General features: G+C 48.6%; 2 protein-coding genes across 3 annotated transcripts in view; one reads left to right on the top strand and one right to left on the bottom strand.

Moving 5' to 3' along the window:
• Positions 1-1,516: 1,516 nt before the first annotated feature.
• On the bottom strand, positions 1,517-3,759 carry srd5a3 (steroid 5 alpha-reductase 3). Of its 2 annotated transcripts, none has more exons than XM_064333972.1 (5): positions 3,471-3,759; positions 3,142-3,293; positions 2,781-2,972; positions 2,318-2,443; positions 1,517-1,946 (listed from the first exon to the last, which is right to left on the bottom strand). In XM_064333972.1, the coding sequence occupies exons 1-5, from the start codon at positions 3,683-3,685 to the stop codon at positions 1,687-1,689; spliced, it is 945 nt and encodes a 314-aa protein (XP_064190042.1). In that variant the 5' UTR covers positions 3,686-3,759; the 3' UTR covers positions 1,517-1,686. The 2 variants fall into 2 exon arrangements, with proteins under 2 accessions (XP_064190042.1, XP_064190043.1); XM_064333973.1 differs by having other exon boundaries at positions 3,378-3,518.
• Positions 3,760-9,126: 5,367 nt separating this feature from the next.
• Positions 9,127-18,126, top strand: part of kdr (kinase insert domain receptor (a type III receptor tyrosine kinase)) — a 30,901-nt gene continuing 21,901 nt past the window's right edge. Inside the window, 7 exon segments of the mRNA XM_064333974.1 lie at positions 9,127-9,451; positions 12,281-12,377; positions 13,268-13,482; positions 14,407-14,528; positions 16,155-16,323; positions 16,525-16,661; positions 17,390-17,564. Coding sequence (XP_064190044.1) covers positions 9,364-9,451; positions 12,281-12,377; positions 13,268-13,482; positions 14,407-14,528; positions 16,155-16,323; positions 16,525-16,661; positions 17,390-17,564 — 1,003 coding nt within the window. The 5' untranslated portion in view covers positions 9,127-9,363.

Genomic DNA, 18,126 nt, shown 5'->3' with positions numbered 1-18,126 from the left:
ACAGGACCAGCACACATTTTCATGCTGCCAACTGCAGTTTCCCCACAACTGAGCAGTTATTCACTATGCTCAGAAACACACTGCCTTTTTAAAGTCTTCAGTCTAATGCCTGGTCCTGGGTTCTGGCCGAAGTGTTAAAGTGAAGTCCACACCTGCACTTCCTGCTCACATATACAACCCTCACCTGCACTTCCTGCTCACATATACAATCCTCACCTGCACTTCCTGCTCACATATACAACCCTGACATGCACTTTCTGCTCACATATACAACCCTCACCTGCACTTCCTGCTCACATATACAACCCTCACCTGCACTTCCTGCTCACATACAACCCTCACCTGCACTTCCTGCTCACATATACAACCCTCACCTGCACTTCCTGCTCACATATACAACCCTCACCTGCACTTCCTGCTCACATATACAACCCTCACCTGCACTTCCTGCTCACATATACAACCCTCACCTGTACGGCCTGCTCACATATACAACCCTCACCTGCACTTCCTGCTCACATATACAACGCTCACCTGCACTTCCTGCTCACATATACAACCCTCACCTGCACTTCCTGCTCACATATACAACGCTCACCTGCACTTCCTGCTCACATACAACCCTTCTCCATCATCAAAGGTGATGGCGACTATTTATTATAGTTATATTTTGTAGAGTCCACAAATTGTCCCATAGCCAATCACAAATATTTCACCTGGTCCATTTAAAGCTGCATAAGAGTTTTTAAGTTTCAAGTACAAGTAATGACTACTGTAGCCAAAAAAACTCAAAAGAAGCAGCAAGCAACATTTACCCTAATCCTAACCCAGGGCTGCCAACCCTGCTCCTGGAGATATACTGTCCTGTAGTTTTTCACTCCAGCCCAAACTAAGCTCACCTGAAATAAATACTTACAGGATGGTAGATCTCCAGGAACAGGGTTGGGTAGCGCTGTTCCAACCTAATTGATTAGCACTGGCTCAGGTACACCCATCCATCTATTCCTTGTTAGGGTTGCAGAGCCTATCCCAGCATGCAGTGGGCAGAAGGTTGGAATACACCCTGGACAGGTCACCAATGCATCCCAGGGCACACACACCATTCACTTGTGCACTCATACCTACACACACACACACACACTCATTCCTATGGGAAATTTAGTCTCAAATTGTCTTTGGACTGTGGGAGGAAATTGTAGTACCTGGTAGAGACCTCCGCAGATACAGGAAGAACATGAAAGGCTCTTTGGGGAAGAACATGGAAGGCTCTTTGGGATCTGAACTCAGTACCTTTTTGCTGTGAGGCAACAGTGATATTCGCTGCGCCAGATGGGCAGCTTTTGTGATTATCAACCATATCCGCTAATCAACAGTTAGCAAGCTAGGTAAGAAGACACTTGTGGAAATTAAACCAGTGTATCTGCTCAGCTGGATGTGTGAAGCTGAAGGATGTGAGTGCATTGGTAGGTAAGCTGTACTCAGGCTGTGGAACAGACAGGCTCTGGTCTATAGGCTCTTTGGTGTTGTTTGGGTTTTTATTTTTAAAATAAACATATGCAGCCATTACAAACTTTCATTTGACAGGATCATCTCAAATTATAGACACAATAGACACATTTCCTGCAATGTATTTTTTTAAACAGTGAATGGTTACACACACACAAAGCTATGGGCGGTGCAGAGGAGCTAAAACAGAAATGGAATGAAGGCCTTGCGCTGCTTAGGGTAGTGCTCAAACTTCCTGCGATAAAACTCGTGACACAGCTGCGCAGCCAGGGCTTGATTGAAGAGCACGTACAGGACCACGAGCCACCAGGTGAGCACACGGCCGCCAGTAACGATGGCGAGGGACACGTAGATCACCAGCTCTGCAAAGTAGTGCGGGCAGGACACCAGCTCAAACCAGTCTCCACAGGGAACCTTATGCTCCAGCGTCTGAACCTCACCTACAAACAACACAGTCACCAATGGAAGCAACAGGACCAGCACACATTTCCATGCTGCCAAGTGCAGTTTCCCACAATTGAGCAGTTATTCACTATGCTCAGAAACACACTGCCTTTATAAAATCTTCAGTCTAATGCCTGGTCCTGGGTTGTTCTGGCCGAAGTGTGAGAGTGAAGTCCAAACCTGCGCTTCCTGCTCACATATACAACCCTGACATGCACTTCCTGCCCCCTGTGTGAGCCTCACCTGCACTTCCTGCGCACATATACAACCCTCACCTGCACTTCCTGCCCCCCTGTGTGAGCCTCACCTGCACTTCCTGCCCCCGTGTGAGCCTGACCTGCACTTCCTGCCCCCGTGTGAGCCTCACCTGAAGCTCCGGTGCGCAGGTGTGCCAGCAGCCGCAGACAGCGATGCTGGTGCAGCGAGCCCCAAAGGAAGAGCAGGATTCCAGCAGCATGACACCACTGGAGCTGGGTCAGCGATGCAGGTGTCCCTACCCAAAACACAGCTTCATGAACATAATGCATGCGCAGACACGCACGTACTCCACACTAGGGTGTTAACCATGTGTCACTCACCATAAACAGAATACAAACTCTACATGCAACACCACTGGGAGGAGTAATTTAAGATGGAAGGCTACCATTTAATACTTATATGGTTCTGGAGAACTAAAAGTACCTTTTTATACGTCGCTTTGGATAAAAGCGTCTGCCAAATAAATGTAATGTAATGTAATGTAAAAGCAATACACCAAAACCGTTAGAGTGCAATCTCGTTTACCAACAGGAGCAGCACAACTTTAGGGAACGCGCAAGCGCAAGACTCACCTTCCTGCAGGTGCGGGCCGCCCACGCACAAAACCGTCAGGCCCAGCAGGACGTAGTACCCCAGACCGAAAGCGTACTGCGCGGCGTGTATGACACTTCCGGAGAAGACACTGACCTGCGCGCATTCCTGAAGCCTCCTGGCCGAGTGCACCCAGAGCAGCATCTGCGCAAGTGCAGTAGACAACGGGACTCCTGGAGCAGAGACGCCAGGGTCTGTAAGTATCTTAAACCATCCGAAACTCTGAGGATGTGGTGCGTATTGTAAAAGAAACCCCCAAGACGCATCTAACGCAAAATAAAAAACATACACTACTAGCCGTCATGTTCATTCTTTTACAGTGTCAACATCAATCAGATATACCTTTCCACGCCGCTGCGGAACTGTCGGTCAGGAATCCTAGCGTGTTGCTAAGCCATAGCGGTAGGTCAGATCCCAGGAGGGAAGTTCGCAGGGACAGCGTGATTAACAAGCCGTTCCACACGACCGAAACCATGTAAAAATGAGAGAACCATCTGTAGGGATGAAACATCGTGTTCTCAATGGGGGAATACTGGACAGCTCGTGCAATTACGAAAAAGAAAACTCGTAACACATACAGGAGAACGAACCAACTTCACCCAGTCGGATGTGCATTAAGCGAGCAGTAACAGACTAATCCCACAGTTGGTTCCTCAGATGTCGAACGTTACCTTTTGGGAACGTCAAAAACCCGCACATAGGCTGGACGCTGTGAATTCTTGGTTTTCCCGTATCTGATCAGATCCTGAAACAGCTGAAACGAACGAGATTGTGTAAATTTGGCGGAAGAGTGAAAAAGAAACACGTGTAAAGAAAATGCGAGTAAGAAAATCAGCGATAATAATAACCATGTAAAGTCAACTGCACTAAATCCTACAAATATCATGATAGTCTATTTATGTGTCAATGTTTAACATCTCCGATGAGCAACATGGTGTTGAGTACTGGGGTTCCGGTCTGCAAATAATGGCGTCGTACTGTAGGCCTATTCCAGAGATTAAATAAGCATATATTGTAATTTACAATACAGGTAATTTCATGACAGGGAACACAGCTATTTAAAACGTACCATGTAAAATAAGACAAACAGAATAACGTGGAATTACGTACCTAGTATTAAGTAAGCCTTTAAGCAGAAGAATGAGTGTGCGTTCCCTCCGTTAGCCAGTAGGTGGTAGCACTTAACAAGTTTTCATCAGGCAGTAGGTGGTAGCACTTAACACGTTTTCATCAGGCTTTAGTCGGCCACTGGGATGCAGTACCACATAGGCCAATATTAAACTCTCAGTGTTGTTGCCTTCGATAAACTACCCGCAGGCCGGTGAATCCTCTGCCCTGCTAAACTGCGATTGTTCTGTGAAAATAATACCAATCTGGCATAAAAAAATCTCAAAAACGTAGAAAGCCGGTTTCCACACACCAACACACGTACTGTCGTACAAAAAGTAATGTTACATTTTATTTTCATTAGATGATAATACATTGTGTGAGGCTTCACCACGATAGGATGCGATTCGGACGCTTGAAGTGATTGGTCGATATTTGGAAATTTCACATTTTGCTGCAATACGATCCAGAACGATCCCATATCGTAAGAAATTAGCAATAAGTATGATCCAGCAAAAACAATCCTGTTACACCGTACACATACAACCGAAATGAGGTTGAGACTGCAAAAACTTACTGACGTCACGTTTGACAGAAGGAAAAACAGCACTAACGTAAGTGATGATGAGGTCGAATTTGAAACGTAAACAATGATGCTGGCAGTGTTTCTAGAGAGCAAACCACCGTAAGATTATAGACATTTGAATAAATATTTTGCTATGATTAATAATGATATGCATCGATTTATGCATGTAGTATTCATTGGATTGGATGGTTGCTTTTTCATCTGATACATCGATACACCCCTAGAATTAACGAGCATTCCTCTGTGCTCTCCATCCGCACCTCTGCAGACGAGCATTACGCGGATGTCAGTGTGTATGCGTGTGCGTTTGTGTATTTGTGTGTGTGCCTGTTAGTGTTTGTGCAGTAATGTATGTGAATGTCAGTGTGAGTGTGAGTGTGTGTGTATGTGTGTGCGTTTGTGTATTTGTGTGTGTTATCAGAGGATAGGGGATAGGTGCACTCTGACTCCAGGATGGCTCTGGAAGGCCTGCAGTATCCTGCATGAGGAAGTGTGTTCTGTTTCCTGCCCCCGACCCCCCCCCCCCCCCCCCCCCGTGCCAACTGCGATTCCCCCCCACACTTACACACACACACACACACACACACATGTACACACACACACACACACACACACACACACACACACACACACACACACACACACACACACACATACATACATACATACATACACACACGCACACACACACACACACACACACATATACATACACACACACATACATACACACGCACGCGCACACACATACATACATACACACACACACACACACACACACGTACACACACACACATACACACACGCACACGCACACGCACACACACACACACACATGCGCACACACACTACCCTGCTGATGATAGCCAGCCATTGTCTGAAAGAGCACAGCATTAATTAAACAGGACAGTGCACTTCTCCCACAGAAAGCAGCACACAGGCGAGTTCCGCTGCAGTGAAAGAGTGTAGAAACACTGCTTAATGAAGAGTTTCTGTCCCTCTTCTCCTCTGCCCTTTCTCTCCTTCCTTCTTCCTCCCTCTTTCCCTCCTTCATTCTCTCAATTAAACATTTTCAATTTAAGTTTTAAGGTTGGCATGACATACTCTGTTGCCAGAGAACATGTTACAAAGAACAATGACAATAAAAACAAGACCAGGTCAAAACCTAGTGTATGGCTGGACCTAACACACGTGATCCGGCCGACCAATGGTGTAACTTCATCACTCACTCAGTCACAGACATTCGTGTTTGTAGGGCTGGACCCGCTGTTACATTACATTACGATGTTTCAGCAGCGGACCCTTCTACAACTTTTACTTAGCCTTTACATGTATCCTTATACAGCTGGATATATACTGAGCAATGCAGGTTAGTACTGTCAGTAAAGGTCAGTTCCTTCCCGGATTCGACCTACGACCTTTCGGTTCAGCGCGTTCCTTCCCACTGCGCCTACACTCCGTCCAGCAAAATCAACTCACGTGTTGTTACTGATATGAATGGTTTAACTCTTACCATCCCTTCTCAGCTTACTTTCTACTGCTCTGCCCACTACCTTGTTCGTTCTCTGTTCTGGTCATAGGCAGTGTTTGTTACTATGAGATGGTTGGTGTGTAAAGCTCTTTAAGCGGAAGGAGAGGAGGTAGAATGGTGCGTGTAGAGGGCTGGGGGTGTCAGAGTGTGTAGAATACGTGGTGTGGGTGTGTGTGTGTGTGTGTTTGTGTGAGAGAGAGAGTGTGTGTGTGTGTGTTTGTGTGATAGTGTGTGTTTGTGTTTGTGTGAGTGTGTGTGTGAGAGAGAGAGAGAGAGTGTGTGTGTGTGTAAGAGAGAGAGAGAGTGTTTGTGTGAGAGAGTGTGTGTGTGTGTTTGTGTGAGAGAGAGAGAGTGTGTGTGTGTGTGTGTGTGTGAAGAGAGAGAGAGAGAGAGAGAGAGAGAGACAGTGTGTGTGTGTGTGTGTTTGTGTGAGAGAGAGTGTGTGTGTTTGTGTGTGAGAGAGAGAGAGAGTGCGTGTGTGTGTGTGTGTGTGTGTAAGAGAGAGAGAGAGTGTGTGCGTGTTTGTGTGTGAGAGAGAGAGAGTGCGTGTGTGTGTGTGTGTGTGTGTAAGAGAGAGAGAGTGTGTGCGTGTTTGTGTGAGAGACAGTGTGTGTGAATAAAATGCACATGGACCCCTCAGAAAGCTCTGCCCTGCACCCGATAAGAGGAGCAGCTTTGACTGGCTCCTGTAATCACTGGAAAAACCGTCAGTATGAATCTGCTCAGTGTCTGACCCTCAGCTTCCCTCCTTTTATCACTTCTCTCTCTCTATGCTGAGTTTGTGACCCTTGTCACCATGGAAACTAGATCTCTCTACCCTGGATGTGGAAAAGTTAGTTGGGCATTATTGTGAGTTTTGTAGGGTGGCGGGGATGGGGGGTGGGGAGGGGGGGGGGGGGAGGGAGGGAGCTGGTTTAGTGAGACAGGAAGAGGTGGGGGGGGGACTTCAGTCTGGCCCTTCGGACCGGTCATACAGCACAGTGGCAAAAACAAGGGTGGGGTCTTTATATTTCCACAGCCCTGGGTGGGGGAGGCCCATGCTGGCCCCCCAGCTATGGTCCTGCCCTGGAGGAGGGCCACGCCCACTGTGAGAGGGCCAATCACAGCGCCCATTTGATTACAGTGCAGTGAGCTGGGCAGTGTGAATAGACTCTGCTCTGTCGGGCTCTTTGTCCAGTAACCTCTGTATTGCATGCTCTACAAGCCTTATCCAGCCGGCGGGCAGGGCTGGAGCTGGTCCAGTGGAGCAAGTTTGCAGCAGCATTAGGGCAGATTGAGAGCATCCTGTCTGTTCATTCCCAGGATTTCATTTTCTGTGCTGGCTGGGAAGAGCCAATCAGAGCCTTGAGTAGGCAGTGTAAACACCAATCAGAGCTGTATTTCTCCATCATATTGACCAATCAGAGCTGTGTGTCTAGAGTTTACTTTCTGGAGGGCACACTGTAGACAAAGAGGGCCAGAGAGAGGCCTGGTTTAGACCGAAACATGGACAGATGTAGTGTTTGGGGCAGTGACCGGGTCTAGACCCAAACATGTACAGATGCAGTGTTTGGGGCAGTGACCTGGTTTAGACCCAAACATGTACGGGGACAGTATACAGTATTAGGGACAGCACAGTGACTGTGTGCAGTGTGTTAGGGACAGCACAGTGACTGCGTACAGTGTGTTAGGGACAGCACAGTGACTGTGTGCAGTGTGTTAGGGACAGCACAGTGACTGTGTGCAGTGTGTTAGGGACAGCACAGTGACTGTGTGCAGTGTGTTAGGGGCAATAGTGTGTTAGGGACAGCACAGTGACTGTGTGCAGTGTGTTAGGGACAGCACAGTGACTGTGTGCAGTGTGTTAGGGGCAATAGTGTGTTAGGGACAGCACAGTGACTGTGTGCAGTGTGTTGGGGCAATAGTGTGTTAGGGACAGCACAGTGACTGTGTGCAGTGTGTTAGGGACAGCACAGTGACTGTGTGCAGTGTGTTAGGGACAGCACAGTGACTGTGTGCAGTGTGTTAGGGGCAATAGTGGTGTTAGGGACAGCACAGTGACTGGTGCAGTGTGTTAGGGACAGCACAGTGACTGTGTGCAGTGTGTTAGGGACAGCACAGTGACTGTGTGCAGTGTGTTAGGGACAGCACAGTGACTGCGTGCAGTGTGTTAGGGACAGCACAGTGACTGTGTGCAGTGTGTTAGGGGCAATAGTGTGTTAGGGACAGCACAGTGACTGTGTGCAGTGTGTTAGGGACAGCACAGTGACTGTGTGCAGTGTGTTAGGGACAGCACAGTGACTGTGTGCAGTGTGTTAGGGACAGCACAGTGACTGTGTGCAGTGTGTTAGGGGCAATAGTGTGTTAGGGACAGCACAGTGACTGTGTGCAGTGTGTTAGGGACAGTATAGGGTGTTAGGGACAGCACAGTGAGTGTGTGGTGTGTTAGGGACAGCACAGTGAGTGTGCAGTGTGTTAGGGACAGCACAATGACTGTGTGCTGAAGTGCTTTAGTATATATGCCTTCTTTGGCTCTTTAAGGATTCATTAACGGTGATGTAAGCCCTTGGACACTTGCAAACTACTTATATGGGGCAGCCCTGAGCCCTGGTCCTGGTTTCTGCTGCTAAGCATCTTATCTTCGTGGCCCAGCCCTGATCAACTCAGGAAATGTGCCCAGGAAGTAATAAATGAATGAATAAATAAATAAATAAATAAATAAATAAATAAATGTTCACAGCAAGCGTCCGAGTCGTTCACCTAAGATACGAAACACGGAGAAACCGAAAAGATTAAATTAAAGTTTAAGCAATTCAGAATTTAAAATGTAAAAAACTATTTTTGTTCCGGAAAACCAATGAAATCTCTGTGGTGTTTGGTGCTCGGTATCATAAGCCGTCTGTAGTTCGTACAGGTGCAAAAAAAAACGATTAATACGAATACAAGCCGATCGACTAAAATACAACGTCGCAATGTACAAAATCGTTGCTGCCGTCTTCTCAGCCGATAGTCGCGTTCATACTATAACTATCTGAAAGGGCGCTTTACTACTGATCGGGGCAACAACACCGAGCGGAAACCTGTGCCCCCCGCCCCCCCTCCCCGCGCGAGCCTGCTCAGAGCCTGTGCCATACTTCCACAAAACCACGAACTGGGAGCGCATCGGGATTAGAGCCGGACACCAGCAGGTTCGCATCTACTACTTCATTCTATCGGCTGGATTTATTTTCTTTCTAACTCCGTTCCTACTTTTTGTCCGGTGGAGAATGTAAATATTTATTACACTATACTCGTCCAGTGACTGGAGATGAGCGGATGAAGAGTACTTTTTTAAATGAGCAGCAGTATTGCATGTTGACGCATGGTTGGTACCTCTCCGCGGAAGATGACCAAGGCGCGCTCCGTCATTACTGTGCTGGGACTCCTCCTCGGGCTCAGCAGTGTCGCCGGTAAGATTTCTGATAAATTTGCAGACAGTAAAATATACAATAAATAAAATCTAGCAATGTTGATATTTAAAATTCAGAAACTGGTTTAGTATAAGATATAGAAGACACCACTGTCGCCCCTTCAAAAGTATTGGAAATAAGTTATTAATAACTACTGGGCTTCAATATTTCACATTTACTTTCTAACATGTATTAAGATGACCCATATTCCACGCCGAAATATTATCTCACGACTCTGTAAAATGTTCTGTGTTAAATCAACTCGGAGAGAGTGCGGTCCGTGTTGGACTCATGTACTCTGTTAAGACTTCAATTACCAACGGACATTTTGCTGCGTATGTCCTATGTAGGCTCACACTTTAGATATGCTTGTTTTATAGCCATTGTGTCAGGTAAGAAGTGTGAACGTTTATGGATGAGTAACCTGACCTATAACCGCAAATTCATTGTTCGAAAATAATTTTAAAAATATACATGCTATAGGGTTTTTCTACGGATTTGCTTTGGCGTCTGATAGACTGCGATCTAACAATTCACAGGTATTTATTTTGAATGTGCTTGATGATTTTGTGATCCCAGGTAACAGTTAACCGGTCTTAAAGTGGTTTTCTCATTCAGATGAATGTTGCTGTCCTCCCCACAAGGTGGCTGAAAATGTGAAAATCTGAAAAACATTTGAAAGTCTTACAGACTATGAATCAAAGAAGGGAAAAAGAGGCCGGGGTGTATCGGGGAAAAAGAGGCCGGGTGTATCGGTGGAAAAGAGGCCGGGGTGTATCGGTGGAAAAGAGGCCGGGGTGTATCGGTGGAAAAGAGGCCGGGGTGTATCGGTGGAAAAGAGGCCGGGGTGTATCGGTGGAAAAGAGGCCGGGGTAGAGCGGTGGAAAAGAGGCTGGGGTGTATTGGTGGAAAAGAGGCCGGGGTGTATCGGTGGAAAAGAGGCTGGGGTGTATCGGTGGAAAAGAGGCCGGGGTGTATCGGTGGAAAAAGAGGCCGGGGTGTATCGGTGGAAAAGAGGCCGGGGTGTATCGGTGGAAAAGAGGCCGGGGTGTATCTGTGAACATGTTAAGTGCAAGATACGCTTTTCAGGCTCTTTTATGAATGCTGAATCAGACTGGTGACATTTTTTGTTGAGTCTGATTTACAAAAAAACTTTCTATAATTTGTGTTTCAGTCCTTTGCACTGTTGCACTGATTTTGAGATCTTCTTTACAGTGGCTCTACGTGCTAATGTTAAAAAATGCATTTTGCCTTAACAACAACCTGGGGATTAGTAGTTCAGAATATCTGACCAATAATGAGCTGAATCTAAACGCTAATTCCATTCAGTCTGATACCTGCAAAGGATTGCAGATGGAAGTTGTGTGTTTTAGCCTGCCATCCATTTTTGAATGTGTGCGTCTGTGATTCATTAATCTCAGACAAGGTACTACTGAAGTCTTGAGATAGATGAAGTTTTTGTGCATATTTAGATAGAGCTGATTAAAGCGATGTGCGATATCCGCAGGAATAGAGCTGTTCTTTCCCCAGAATCCTAAAACAGGAACCCCACCTCAGGCTCCAAGAGCAGAGCCCCCATCCTGACCCTTGCACATCTGCCTGCTCTTCCTGTTTTGACAGAATAATGCCGTTTGCTCCCTGAGAGGGAAGCCGGCCTGCGCAGGCTTTTCAGCCCTTTTCGCGTGTTTGTCTTTGGGAAGCAGATCTACACTCGGGGAACAGAATGTAAACCCCAATGTAACACCGCTGAATAGTGTGTTGGGCCAGGATGTGTGCCATGGTCCCCTCTCTACCAGCGTCTGAGTGTGTTGGGCCAGGATGTGTGGTTATGGGCATGTGCCATGGTCCCCTCTCTACCAGCGTCGGAGTCCTGCGGGAGTCCTGCGCTGTTTTTACCAGTGGCAGTCGGTGAGCTGAAAATTAGTGGGGTGGAAAACTTCCCCTTAAACTGATTATTGGTCTCGATCTGTTTTCAGTCATTTTCCTTGATTATCAATGAAGGGATTCACAAAATACTCAAGACTGCAGATATAACCATCTCTCCTCAATTAGGCCCTTTAGCAAGTAATACAAATATTTTTATTTTCATTGCAAAATAGTGCACTTTTTATCAACATTATTTGTGGATACATGTGGACCTCTTCCTCCTCTACACTCAAAGACTCAGAGAATATTCAGGGCAAAGACCTGCAATGCGCAGATTTTAAACAAACTTAAGTGCAGATTTTGTTATCACTGGTTATACTGAAAGCTAATGTTTCGTAATAATATTTGTCATTCAGTCTCCCTAATTTGATGTGGAGAAGCTGTGTGTTAGGGTTGGGGTTAGGTAGCCAAATCATTGGCACGCTTGTTGAGGGAAATAAATGAAAACAGGTTGAGACCAATGATAAGTTAAAAGAAATGTTTTCACCCCACAAATTTTCAGCTCAGCAAACCTGCTCTGGGTTTTACACCAGGAACTCAGTCCACTGGTGGGATGCCGACTCGCGCTTAGTCGATGGAGGTAGAAAAGTCTGTTATCCTGTTGAATGTGGATGTTTTGAGTGAGCTGTTGAATGTGGATGTTTTGAGTGAGCTGTTGAATGTGGATGTTTTGAGTGAGCTGTTGAATGTGGATGTTTTGAGTGAGCTGTTGAATGTGGATGTTTTGAGTGAGCTGTTGAATGTGGATGTTTTGAGTGAGCTGTTGAATGTGGATGTTTTGAGTGAGCTGTTGAATGTGGATGTTTTGAGTGAGCTGTTGAATGTGGATGTTTTGAGTGAGCTGTTGAATGTGGATGTTTTGAGTGAGTTGTTGAGTAGTAACTGGGTCCATTTCTCTCCCAGCGATAGACCTGAAGTTTGTTCCTGACCCTCCATGGCTCAACATCCAGGACCAAATTCACAGAATCAACGTCACAGAAACACTGGAGCTGCGATGCAGGTGTGTATCCCAGAAACCACTGGGGCTCTGAATGCATGTGTATCCCAAAAACCACTGGGGCTCTGAATAAGCAGCGGGTGTGTGGAATGAGCAGCTGGTGTGTGGAATGAGCAGCGTGGGAGCAGCGGGTGTGTGGAATGAGCAGCGTGGGAGCAGCGGGTGTGTGGAATGAGCAGTTTGGGAGCAGCGGGTGTGTGGAATGAGCAGCGGGTGCGTGGAATGAGCAGCGGGTGTGTGGAATAAGCAGCGGGTGTGTGGAATGAGCCGCGGGTGTGTGGAATGAGCCGCGGGTGTGTAGAATGAGCAGTGTGGGAGCAGCGGGTGTGTGGAATGAGCCGCGGGTGTGTGGAATGAGCAGCGGGTGTGTGGAATGAGCAGCGGGTGTGTAGAATGAGCAGTGTGGGAGCAGCGGGTGTGTGGAATGAGCCGCGGGTGTGTGGAATGAGCAGCGGGTGTGTGGAATGAGCAGCGTGGGAGCAGCGGGTGTGTGGAATGAGCAGCGGGTGTGTGGAATGAGCCGCGGGTGTGTGGAATGAAACGCGGGTGTGTGGAATGAGCAGCGGGTGTGTGGAATGAGCAGCGGGTGTGTGGAATGAGCACTGGAGCAGCGGGTGTGTGGAATGAGCCGCGGGTGTGGAATGAGCAGCGGATGTGTGGAATGAGCAGCGGGTGTGTGGAATGAGCCGCGGGTGTGTGGAATGAGCTGCGGGTGTGTGGAACGAGCAGTGTGGGAGCAGCGGGTGTGTGGAATGAGCCGCGGGTGTGTGGAATGAGCAGCGGGTGTGTGGAATGAGCAGTGTGGGAGCAGCGGTTGTGTGGAATGAGCCGCGGGTGTGTGGAATGAGCCGCGGGTGTGTGGAATGAGCCGCGGGTGTGTGTCCTCTCCACAGCGGCCGGCAGCTCCTGGACTGGACCACGCCCTACAACCGCAGCCACACAGAGGGGCGCGTGTCTCTGAGCGACTGCAGCGGCTCTGGCCTCTTCTGCTCCGCCCTGCTCATCACCAAGGCAACGGCCAATGAGACGGGAGAGTACCGCTGCTCCTACCGCCACCTGCCTGTGGAGGATGGAAAGACCTCTGCTGCCGTTTATGTCTACGTACAAGGTGACCTCTCTTACACCTGTCACACACTCCACATACACTCCACACACCTGCACACTCCATCACACTCCACACACTCCACACACCATCACACTCCACACACCTGCACACTCCACACACCACACACCTACACACTCCACACTCCACACACCATCACACCCCACACACCTACACACCCCACACACCTACACACTCCACACACTCCACACACCATCACACTCCACACCCCACACACCTGCACACTCCATCACACTCCACACACCTACACACTCCACACACTCCACACACCATCACACTCCACACACCATCACACTCCACACCCCACACACCTACACACTCCACACACCATCACACTCCACACACCTACACACTCCACACACTCCACACACCTACATACTCCACACACCATGACACTCCACACCCCACACACCTGCACACTCCATCACACTCCACACCCCACACGCCTACACACTCCACACACCATCACACTCCACACCCCACACACTCCACACACCATCACACTCCACACCCCACACACCTACACACTCCACACCCCTACACACTCCACACCCCACACACCTGCACACTCCACACACTCAACACCCCACACACCTGCAACGCATCCGGTGTGTGTTGGTAGGAGGTGGGCCTTACAGCTCACACACTGTATCTCACCTGATTGGCTGCTGATTCTGTTGGTGGGAGGTGGGCCTTACAGCTCACACACTGTATCTCACCTGATTGGCTGGTTCTGTTGGTGGGAGGTGGGCCTTACAGGTCACACACTGTATCTCACCTGATTGGCTGATTCTGTTGGTAGGAGGTGGGCCTTACAGCTCACACACTATCTCAGCTGATTGGCTGGTTCTGTTGGTGGGAGGCGGGGCTCAGCGGCTGAACTGACTGTCCCTGTCTGTGTTTTTTCAGACTACAAAGCTCCGTTTGTGCGCTCATCGCAGAACTACGATGTGGTGTTTATCCGCGAGGGCCAGCGGGTGGTCATTCCCTGCCTGGGGTCGGTGGAGGACCTGAACGTCACACTGTACACGGTAGGACCTGAACATCACGCCGTACACGGCCCTACCTGAACATCAGGCTGTACACGCTACGACCTGAACGTCACACTGTACACGCTACGACCTGAACGTCACACTGTACACGCTACGACCTGAGCGTCACACTGTACACGCTACGACCTGAACATCAGGCTGTACACGCTACGACCTGAACATCAGGCTGTACACGCTACGACCTGAGCGTCACACTGTACACGGCCCTACCTGAACGTCACACTGTACACGCTACGACCTGAACGTCACACTGTACACGCTACGACCTGAACGTCACACTGTACACGCTACGACCTGAACATCAGGCTGTACACGCTACGACCTGAACATCAGGCTGTACACGCTACGACCTGAGCGTCACACTGTACACGCTACGACCTGAACGTCACACTGTACACGCTACGACCTGAACATCAGGCTGTACACGCTACGACCTGAGCGTCACACTGTACACGCTACGACCTGAGCGTCACACTGTACACGCTACGACCTGAACGTCACACTGTACACGCTACGACCTGAGCGTCACACTGTACACGCTACGACCTGAACGTCACACTGTACACGCTACGACCTGAACATCAGGCTGTACACGCTACGACCTGAACATCACACTGTACACGCTACGACCTGAGCGTCACACTGTACACGCTACGACCTGAACGTCACACTGTAGATCGGTTGTCATGGTAATGAGTGTGCCTGCTGTCTGAAGTTGGTGTGTGAAACCCTGGTCCTGCAGAGCTCCAGTCTGCTGCCTTTTGTCCTTATTCAGTAATTAATTCATCATATGATATGTGTGATTAGTCTCAGTCAGTGTGAGCCTGTGTGTGATTAGTCTCAGTCAGTGTGAGGCTGTGTGTGATGAATCTCAGTGTGAGGCTTTGTGTGATAAGTCTCAGTGTGAGGCTTTGTGTGATGAGTCTCAGTGTGAGGCATTGTGTGATGAGTTTCAGTCTGTGGCTGTGTGTGATAAGTCTTAGTGTGAGGTGATTAGTCTCAGTCAGTATGAGGCTGTGTGTGATGAGTCTTAGTGTGAGGCTATGTGTGAGATTAGTATCAATTAGTATGAGGCTGTGTGTGATGAGTCTCAGTGTGAGGCTGTGTGTGATTAGTCTCAGTCAGTATGAGGCTGTGTGTGATAAGTCTTAGTGTGAGGCTGTGTGTGATGAGTCTTAGTGTGAGGCTGTGTGTGATGAGTCTTAGTGTGAGGCTGTGTGTGGTGAGTCTCTGTGAGGCTGTGTGTGTTGCGTGTCAGTGTGAGGCTGTGTGTGATGAGTCTTAGTGTGAGGCTATGTGTGATGAGTCTCAGGGTGAGGCATTGTGTGATGAGTTTCAGTCTGTGGCTGTGTGTGATAAGTCTTAGTGTGAGGCTGTGTGTGATTAGTATCAATTAGTATGAGGCTGTGTGTGATAAGTCTTAGTGTGAGGCTGTGTGTGATAAGTCTTAGTGTGAGGCTGTGTGTGATGAGTCTCAGTGTGAGGCTGTGTGTGATGAGTCTCTGTGTGAGCCTGTGTGTGATGAGTCTCAGTGTGAGGCTGTGTGTGATGAGTCTTGGTATGAGCCTGTGTGCGATGAGTCTCAGTCTATGTGGTTTTTCTCAGAAGTACCCAAAGAAGGAGCTGTTTCCAGACGGGCAGGAGGTGCTTTGGGACAGCAGGAGAGGCTTCATCGTGCCGAGTCACCTGATCAGCTATGCCGGCGTGGTCTTCTGCCAAACACGCATCTCCAACCAGACCTTCCAGTCCTCCCTCTACATCGTCGCAGTCGTAGGTCAGGGACAGTCCGGCCTCGCTTCCACAGACGCAGCCATGGCTGAGTGATATTTGCTGCTCGTTGTTCTACTGTTCAGTTGTTTTGTGCGTGATTTTAATGCTGGTGACATGTTTAGGTTTGTGTAGCTGTGAGGCCAGTATGTGCCAGTGGTTATGAGAACAATGGGTGCTGAGTGCTGGCCTCCACCCTTTCCTGCAGGATACAGGATCTATGAGCTGACGGTCAGCCCCGCCCAGCAGAGGCTGGCCGTGGGGGAGAGGTTCCAGCTGAACTGCACTGCCCGCACTGAGCTCAACGTAGGCATCGACTTCCAGTGGACCTACCCACAGAGCAAGGTCAGAGGTAGCCCTACCCACTCAGTCGCACACACCCAATGCATATCATGGTCATTGGAACAACTATAAAACACAGATTCGATGAAGCACAATACTCATTTCATACAACTATTTATAGCCAAGAAAACAGGTCAGTTCACACAGTGAGATTATCTGAACTAACGCACAGCGATGTTCTCTAACTAACAACAGCAGGAACAAATTAAGCAAAGACATGCTTATCTGAAAACGCGAAGTAGTAGCCGACGACACAGTCAGATGCACACTAGGCATACACACACAGGCGCACACACTCACACACACACACACACACACACACACACACACACACACACACACTCACTCACACAGGCACACACATACACACACACACACTCACTCACACAGGCACACAGGCACACACATTCTCACACACGCAAGCACACACCCACACACACACAAAGTGTTGGTACAGGTGAGTGGCGTGTGTTGGTACAGTTGAGTGATGTGTGTGTTGGTATCGGTGAGTGATGTGTGTGATGGTACAGGTGAGTGGTGTGTGTTGGTCCATGTGAGTGATGTGTGTGTTGGTATAGGTGAGTGATGGGTGTGTTGGTATCGATGAGTGATGTGTGTGATGGTACAGGTGAGTGGTGTGTGTGTTGGTACAGGTGAGTGACGTTTGTGTTAGTACAGGTGAGTGGTGTGTGTGTTGGTACAGGTGAGTGATGTGTGTGTTGGTGCCTCAGGTCCATTCGAACGTATCAGAGACTCGTTTCCATAAGAAGAAGCTGTGGGACTCACTGGAGCTCTCCAGCGCCCTCATCCTGGAGAATGTGACCATCAACGACACCGGAGAGTACGTTTGCTCTGCCTCCAGCGGTCAGATGACCAAATCCAGCAGGGCCACTCTGGTGGTGTATGGTAAGAGCCAGGACCGCGTCTCTCCTGCTCTGTACAGCAGGACCAGCATGCGCAGCTGCTCTTCACTATCCTCTGAGTGCTGTTACATCAATGTAACAATGTAGTGTAACAGTGTAGCAGTGTTGTGTCACTGTGACAGTGTAGTGTAATGGTGTAGCAGTGTTGTGTCACTGTGACAGTGTAGTGTAACGGTGTAGCAGTGTTGTGTCACTGTGACAGTGTAGTGTAACGGTGTAGCAGTGTTGTGTCACTGTGACAGTGAAGTGTAACGGTGTAGCAGTGTTGTGTCACTGTGACAGTGTAGTGTAACGGTGTAGCAGTGTTGTGTCACTGTGACTGAAGTGTAACGGTGTAGCAGTGTTGTGTCACTGTGACAGTGAAGTGTAACGGTGTAGCAGTGTTGTGTCACTGTGACTGAAGTGTAACGGTGTAGCAGTGTTGTGTCACTGTGACAGTGAAGTGTAACGGTGTAGCAGTGTTGTGTCACTGTGACAGTGAAGTGTAACGGTGTAGCAGTGTTGTGTCACTGACAGTGAAGTGTAACGCTGTAGCAGTGTTGTGT

This window comes from Anguilla rostrata, chromosome 4 (assembly GCF_018555375.3).
Source record: "Anguilla rostrata isolate EN2019 chromosome 4, ASM1855537v3, whole genome shotgun sequence".
NCBI lineage: Eukaryota > Metazoa > Chordata > Actinopteri > Anguilliformes > Anguillidae > Anguilla > Anguilla rostrata.
Note: the sequence above shows the minus strand (reverse complement) of the source record. Positions and strands in the feature narration are given on the sequence as shown.

Bases quoted from the DNA above. Each gene is read 5' to 3' on its own strand.
- srd5a3 (XM_064333972.1), bottom strand. From the start codon at position 3,685: ATGATATTTGTAGGATTTAGTGCAGTTGACTTTACATGGTTATTATTA. The intron at 3,294-3,470 runs GTAACGTTCGAC...TCATCCCTACAG, and splicing joins GTTTTTGACGTTCCCAAAAG to ATGGTTCTCTCATTTTTACA. The intron at 2,444-2,780 runs GTGAGTCTTGCG...TGTTTTGGGTAG, and splicing joins CGGCCCGCACCTGCAGGAAG to GGACACCTGCATCGCTGACC.